General features: G+C 57.7%; 1 protein-coding gene across 2 annotated transcripts in view; it reads left to right on the top strand.

Moving 5' to 3' along the window:
• Positions 1–4,424: 4,424 nt before the first annotated feature.
• Positions 4,425–7,683, top strand: part of TMEM184B (transmembrane protein 184B) — a 21,420-nt gene continuing 18,161 nt past the window's right edge. The window contains exons 1-2 of one of the 2 annotated variants that reach the window (XM_045291734.1): positions 4,425–4,693; positions 5,276–5,441. In XM_045291734.1, the coding sequence (XP_045147669.1) occupies positions 4,502–4,693; positions 5,276–5,441 (358 nt within the window). In that variant the 5' untranslated portion in view covers positions 4,425–4,501. The remainder of the gene's footprint in view (positions 4,694–5,275; positions 5,442–7,683) is intronic. The other variant, XM_004700250.2, reaches the window with a different exon arrangement.

Raw genomic sequence — 7,683 nt, 5'->3', positions numbered from 1 at the left:
TGCTGCTGTCACCCAAATACCACAAAGTGGGTGACTGGAAAGAACAGACTTCTCTTCTCCCAGATCTGGGGCCCAAAGTCTCAGTCAGGGTCTGGGCTGGGCTGTCGGTTCTCTAGTTTCTGGTGAATGCTTGTGCAGCCCCAGCATTCTTTTTCTGCTTAAAGATAAAAGTGTGTGTGTATGTGTGTGAGAGAGAGAGAGTGAGAGTGTGTGTGTGTGTGTGTGTAAGGTGCTACTCAGAAATGAGCCTTGGTGGTGTAGTGGGTTACACACTGGGCTCTTAACCACAGGATCTGTTCGAAACCACCAGCCGCTCCTCAGGACAAAGAAGAGGCTTTCTACTCCCATAAAGAGTGACAGTCTTGGAAACCCACGGGGGCAGCTTTACCCCATCTGATGAGGTCGCCGTGAGTCGGCAGCGACTTCATGGCAGGGAGTGTGGCTCAGGAAGGAGTAGGGGAGGACCCACAAGGCCTCTATGAGCTCGCATCCACAGGTAAAGTTACAAGCAAAGCTTAGCCTGTTTGGGGACCACCGTTCAGTCTCTTAACAGCGTGACTACTGAGCGTCACTCTTGGAAGGGCCTTGGAGTGTGACGAAGCAAACAGCCCCGAAGAACTGAGCCCCAGACCTTCCGCTGCCCCGGCTTCTCCGTAAGCCAGAATAGACGCCCTGCCTGGAGTCTGATCCCCCCGGGAAGTCCCGGAGTGAGGCTGGCTGCCCTGTGACGGATCCTACTCCCAGAAGTCACGGCTGCCTTTCTTTCCCACCCTCGGCAGGAGCCATCGCCTGAGGAGTCCCTGTGCTTCCCGTGGCCCTGGTGGAATCACGGTTATGAGTTGGGTGGTGACCTGCGAGGTCCACACTTGGAAACCACCAGCGGCTCCTCTGGAGAAAGACAGGCTCTCCACTCCTGTAGAGTCGCAGCCTCAGAAGCTCACAGGGGCAGCGCTGCCCTGTCCTCGCGCATCAACTCAATGGCAGTGGGTTTGAGTGCTTCCTGTCGGCCCCCCCCCCTGCAACCACCCCCCTCGCCCCCCAACAGTCCCCTGTGTTTATTCGTTGGATTTGGAATGATAGACAAAGATGATTTACAACCCAGATCTTTTTTATTTTTTTCGGAGTTATTTTTGGCAGTTTTAAGTTCTGCAGCGATGCGTGCAGGCGTTATTCTTAGACTTGCCAGCAAGTCGTTCCTTCAGAGCCTGCCTCCCTCGCCGTCTGCATAGAGACACTTTCTCCATTTTTTGACTTTCTTTATATAGCTGCCGTCTCCCTGTCTGTGAGTTTTGAATGGAGAGGCCTCTCTCGGCTGGTGTGGATGCGGGAGCTTGTTTCCATAGGAAAATCACAAGGTGGAGGGCTCTCGCTGTGGAAGAACTTGACCAGTGCAGACAGGGGCAGAGGTGCCTCGTGGGAGCTGGTTTTCCGGCTTGGGAAACCAGAGGCCCTGTATGGCGGGGTGGGGCTGCACCCCAGGCAGGCCCTGGGGAACCTTCATTCTGTGTGATCTAGGTTAGACCAGAGATGGGTTCAGGTTCAGGTGGCTGGTTTGGGGGGTTGGCCGTCTTGTGGGTCAGTCAGCAGAGAGCCTCAGGGGCCCAGTTAATTGTGGCTGGAGCTTGGGAGCCCAGCTTGGGCCAGGGGGTTCACCACACAACCCCTTTTGTGTTTTAAAGGTGTGTCTCCATCTCATCGGCTTGTCAGCAGCTTGTTCTCAGGGAGGGTCCACTTCCGGTTCTCCTCGGTCCTCCAGGGACAGTCTGGGAGACTCCAGGACCCTGAGGGTGGTGTTCACCAGCCCATCCACAGAGGGCAACCCTGGGTGGGTTGGGGGCTGTCAGGGTAGAGGAAGGGCCAGTACTCCCCAGAACAGACTCTGAGGTGACCCTGGTTCCTGTGTGAAGCTTTTCCATCAGAAATCATCTATTTGTTCCTGCTGGCGCTAAAGGCGTCCCCCATCCCTGGGCAGCCTGGGGTGGGAATGCGAGCCCCCCAACAGCCTCTGGGCCAGATCGATTGCCTGCCTGGGCCCTGCCCACTCCTGCCCACCCAGCTCTCCTTCCCCACGGGATCTCCCCTTTGTGGCAATCTTGACGATTCCGTTTGCTTCTGACCTGTGCGGTATTGCAAACTCTCTTTGCAGTAACGACTGGACATCAGGAAATGGTAAAGCCAGCCTCATGCTAAAGACAGGGAGAGTGTCAGTTCTGTGGAGCACAAGCCCTCCAAGTGGGTGGTTTTCACAAACAGGTTTATTCTAGGCTCTCTCACTGTGGGCTCAGGGAGAAGGGCCTTGTCTCCTTTCAGCATCTGCAGGCCCAAGTCCCTTCCAATCGCCATGTGTCCTGATCTCCCCTTGGGCCTAGGACATAGGTTCCTAGATGGATTTAGCATACTGGCCCCTTTTCAAGGGGGGGTAGGGGGTGGGTGATTACTCAGCACCCCTCTGGCAATGAGCAACTTTGTATTATAGCCCATAATCCGACATAAAGTAAAGGTATCTGCCTTTGCGAAAACAACTCCCCCCACCCCCACCATCGTCTATCACCTGCCCCACAGTGGGGGGGGAGCGGGGCACTGTCACCCACTTTGGGAAACACTGGAGTTGCTTCTCAGCTGGTGAATCCTGGGTACAAAGGCCACCTGGCTCTCCTCCTGGCTCTTCTTCCTTGTGGTAATGAAACTCCTCCTACCTGCCTGCTTCTCTCTCCTCGGATGACCTATAAGGTCAGAGGAGCCCTGGTGGCGTAGTGGGCTGTGCATTGAGCTGTTAAACCACGAGGTCAGTGGTTTAAACCCACCTCTCTCTCCTTGGGAGAAAGATGAGGCTGCCTGCTCCTGTCAAGATTCAATGTCTCAGAAACCCAAAGGGGCACTTCCACCCTTGTCTAGGGTCACTGTGAGTCAGAATGGACTTGATTGTGTGTGTGTGTGTGTGTGTGTGTGTGTGTAGTTCTTTTGTAAGATAGAGGGCCACACCACAGGAAACGCCTCTAATAACGCCTCTAGGCACTGGGACATGATAGGGAGCTGGCCTCACCAACCCTAACCCCTGACAGCTGACTGGCTGACCACATCACAGGAATGACTGCATCGTAGCCCATCCCACTAAAGTGGATCCTGATTCCTTGAGACCCCATGGGACAGAGTAGAATTGCCCCTTTGGCTGTAAGTCTTTGTGAAGAAGAAACCCCTTTCTCCCTTGGCGTGGCTGGTGGATTCGAACTGACAGCATTGGTAGCAGCTCAGCGCACAACCCGCTACACCCCCAGGGCACCTTCCATCCCTGTGTTAACTCCCAGAGTCCACCTGTACATAACTGCCAGACCCTGGTGGTCATGGCCCAGCCAGCCTGACCCCACTGGCCCATGACAGAGGTAGATGTGGAGGCATGTGACCAAGCCCTGAAGGCGTGTCAGATGGGTGGAGCTGCCGAGCTGAGAAAGGCGGTGGGGAGGGGCACCTGAGCCGAGTGAAAGAGGAGCAGTTTGCAGACATGCCCAGTGGGGGAGGAACGCTGACCCGCCAAGGCCCCAAGCTGTGTGTAGAGAAGTGGGTGCCAGTCATTGGGGACATTGGGGTGAAGCCCTTTGAGGAGATGATGAGGGGAAAGTGGTGATTATGTTCAGCAGGTGTTTCCTGGGCACACCTGCTGTGCGTCCAGCAATGTCCCAGGTGCTGGGCTCCTCAGCAGACAGGACTGCTCCTGCCCTCGGGCAGTGTGCATTCTAGGATGGGGCTGGCGGGCGGTGGCAAACCCTAGCTGACCCAGAGTGAAAGGATGCCTACTGGTAATCACCTGGAGACACATGGTAGCAAGTACTCTGGAGCAAACCCAACACACGGGGAAAGGCTGAGAGTCCAGGCAGAGATCGGAAGGATGCACTGGAGGAAGCCACACAGCCAGGCAGAGGTCCCGAGCTCAAAACCACACTCCCTGAGTCCCTGGAGTCAGTTCTGACCCCCAGCAACCCTCAATGGCAGGGTAGAACTGCCCCGTGGGCCTTCTGAGATGGCATCTCTCTACGGGGGCAGGAAGCCTCATCTTTGTTCCGAGGAGCAGCTGGTGGTTTCAAACTGCTGACCTTGGTGGTTAGCAGCCCGATGCATGACATAACCCACGACGCCACCAGGGTTCCATTGCAGACAGAGGTAGTCAGTCCAAGGCCCCAGTACAGGAGGAGGCCGGTGTGGCTGGAGGGATGGAGGGTGAGGGGGCACAGTTGGGTCTGATCAGAGAGGCTGCAGAAGGCCCGGTGGGCAGCACAGCCTCATGTGGGCAAACAGGAGGCTACTTGCTGTCACTCTTGAGTGTGACCTGCTGTGATAGTGGGCCTGGGGGCCTGTTCTGTCCATCCTGGGGAGAGGGGACTGCAGCGATCTGGAGAAGTCTTGCCGGGCCAGCCACCTGCCTCGGAGGAGCTCACACTGTGTTTTCTCCTAGGCTAGCTCATCCATCCTCAGAGCGTGCTGCAGGGAGCCCCCCTGCTCTGGGACCATGACGGTGAGGGGGGCCGCGCTGGCCCCGGACCCAGCCTCGCCCACGACCGCAGCAGCCTCGCCCAGCGTCTCTGCCGTCCCCGAGGGCAGCCCCACGGCCATGGAGCAGCCGGTCTTCCTCATGAGCACGGCTGCTCAGGCCATCTCCGGCTTCTTCGTGTGGACCGCCTTGCTCATCACCTGCCACCAGGTAGCCGGGAGGCAGACACCCGCCCCCGCCTGCAGAGGTACCCTGAGGGAAGCCCACCCAGCCTCAGTTAGGCTGCAATCAGGCCCCAGCCCCACAGCCTCTCAAAAGGCTCAGTGCTGGGTGGCCCGCCTTAGGGTGCCCAACTCCTGCAGCTCCTCACCCTCCCTGTATCCTCTTTCTGACCTGGGGTGGGTGGGCCTGAGGGGGTGCCTTGGGCATATAACCTCCATCCAGGGGCTCCCCTTCCATTGGGAATGGGGGTGTGGGTGGGGAGGAGAGAAGGAATGTAGTGGGATAGACTTGGGTCCTCTTCCCATGGCCCTGTCCTCATTGGGTGGGAGTGGGGTGGGGTTGGGAGCCTTTGCTGCTGGAGGGAAGGGAGAGGGTTAAAGTGTGTGTGTGTGTGTGTGTGTGTGTGTGTGTGTGTGTGTGTGTGTGTGTGTCATGGTGGGTAGGAGCATGGCCAGGGTCCCTTATTAACTCCCTGCTAGCTGCCTTGCATTTCTGTGGGTCAGGAGGAAGGGCCTGGGTGGGAGGTATGGAGGGCAGTCATGCTGAGTGCCCGCGCCCCCTGCCCCGCAGATCTACATGCACCTGCGCTGCTACAGCTGCCCCAACGAGCAGCGCTACATCGTGCGCATCCTCTTCATCGTGCCCATCTATGCCTTCGACTCCTGGCTTAGCCTCCTCTTCTTCACCAACGACCAGTACTATGTCTACTTCGGCACCGTGCGCGACTGCTATGAGGGTGAGAGCCCCCCTGCCCGCCTTCCTCTGGAGCAGTGGTCCTCCACCTTCTGTGCCCCCCACCCCCACCCCCGCCGGCCTCGCCCGGGCACCCCTGGCTGCTCCTGGACAGGAGAAGTGGGTAGACCAGCACCACCACCCCCACCACCCCCAGAAGGGCTCTTGTTGTCCTCCTGGTCGCTGCTAGGGGCACCACCGGCAGTCAAGAATGCAACCTGTGCGTGACAAAGACAATTCGATGCTGCTGTCTAAGTTGGATGGGATTGATTTGCTTCAGAGGGCACCCCTGGGGCGGCCGCCCTGGTGGAGGTGGTGGTGGTTCTGCTGCACGATTGCACTGACTAAAGCGTGGTTCAAGGCACTCCTGAAACTTGACCAGGTGGCCCTGGTACTGGACACACAAGCGCGCGCACGCACACACATACACACACACCACGCTGTGGTGACCCCAACCATAACATTTTCGTTGTTACTTCAGCACTGTCAATTGGCTACTATTATGAATCAGGCAACCCCTGTGAAAGATCGTTCAACCCCCAATGGGGTCAGGACCCACAGGTTGAGAACTGCTGCCCTGGAGGCTTCTGGGCCTCACGGGGGTGGGGATGGGCTGCTCTGACTGACAACCCCCCACTGCACAGTCCGCTTCAAGATCTCCAGCCAGGCCGCGGTGGACAGGCCACAGCACAGGGGTAGCTGGCATTGCCCCTTAGAGGTTCGGACCCTCAGACACCTGCACAGATACCTGGGGCTGCTAGCCCCCACCTGTCTGACCTCACCGTTGTGGCATCTCTGACCGGGGAGGGTCCCTTTGGGTTTCACCCCCTACCTGAGGCAGGTAGGGAGTCTCTGCCCGGGGAGGGTCCCTTTGGGTTTCACCCCCACCTGAGGCAGGTAGAGTGGACTGGCCTCCACCTCCAGGTGTCTTTGCTCTGAGGACTCCGGCCTTCCACTGCCGTAGGAGGGTGCTGGCCTTCTCTCAGGACCCCCCTTCTTACGTGAGCCAAGTTCTCGATGCTTGTGCTAGACCTGGGGGGTGGCAAAGAGGAGCCAGCCCTAGCCCTCGCTGCCCTCTAGGAGCCTGTGGCCACTGAAACAGCCTCACCGCCAGGGGCACACATTGCCCAGCCAATGCCCAGGCAGATAACCAGGCCTGGGAGAGCCGTGGGAGGGGGAGGGGCAAGGAACATTGACCCGGCGACTTAAAGGAGTCATCCTTGGTGAGGTGGACATGAGGGACAAGCATTTGTTCTGGGCAGAAAGGAGAGTTAACATGAGGGGAGCGAGGGACAGTGGCGGCCGGTCGGGAGGGGTCAGTGCCAGAGAGATCAAACCTCGGCAGGACCAGCCTCTGACTGACAATATCACGGGTTTGTAGGTGCAATTGTACACGATAATATGTAAAGATCATAGTAACGTCATAGAAGATAGGGAAGGTGGGAGAGAAGATAAAATAAAGGAGTCAGACACGTTTCATGGTAGCACGCTCACCTCGGGCCCTCCTGGTGGTCCACATGGAGGTGGGAGAAGAGAGGAGGAGAGGGACTATATGTCTAACCAAGGCTTATATATACTTAGGGGCGTGTGAGCCACGTACGTCACAGGAAAGGGTTGTACCATAGGCAATACAGCACTGGGAGGGGGACGATCTAGGGGTGTACATGCAATAGGAAGAGGAGGGATTCGGGGTACGCATGTGACAAGATGGGCGATCCTGGATTCGAGATGGCAGCCCAACCTTAGTTCTTCTTGAGCTGACTGATTCTGAGCTTTCCTTCGGGAAAGCAATTCCCCGTCCTCCTGAGCAGGGCGTGAGCCCCACCTGCGGCGGGACAAACCGGAGTCTGGTTGCTCTGGCCGGCTGATGCCTTCAGGGACATAACGTCCGGGCAGCTTGCTTCCAAGTGTGCTCTAATCACGTACCGCGTGTTGCAAGCGGTGTCTAAGGTCTGACGTATATTTGGGGGACACAACAGGCTGGCGGTCCATACTGAGAGTTTCCGAGGGGAGTGGTTGATATTTTTAAACTGTGGACACACAACAATGTGATGTGATGGGAAATTGCGCCCTCCACCAGGTGGAGGTGGGCAACAAGAGAGAGGCCTGAGACCCCAAGACAGGCCACGGGCCAGTGGGCGGGAGAGAAGCACCCTTGACTGTGTCTCCAGAACCCTTCTTCATTCAGCGCATGACCCCCCGCCCGCTGCGCCACTCAGGGGTCTGTGATCTCTCCCACTCTGCTG

This window comes from Echinops telfairi, unplaced genomic scaffold (genome assembly GCF_000313985.2).
Source record: "Echinops telfairi isolate 266 unplaced genomic scaffold, ASM31398v2 ScPeMD7_2;HRSCAF=8, whole genome shotgun sequence".
Classification (NCBI taxonomy): Eukaryota; Metazoa; Chordata; class Mammalia; order Afrosoricida; family Tenrecidae; genus Echinops; species Echinops telfairi.
Note: the sequence above shows the minus strand (reverse complement) of the source record. Positions and strands in the feature narration are given on the sequence as shown.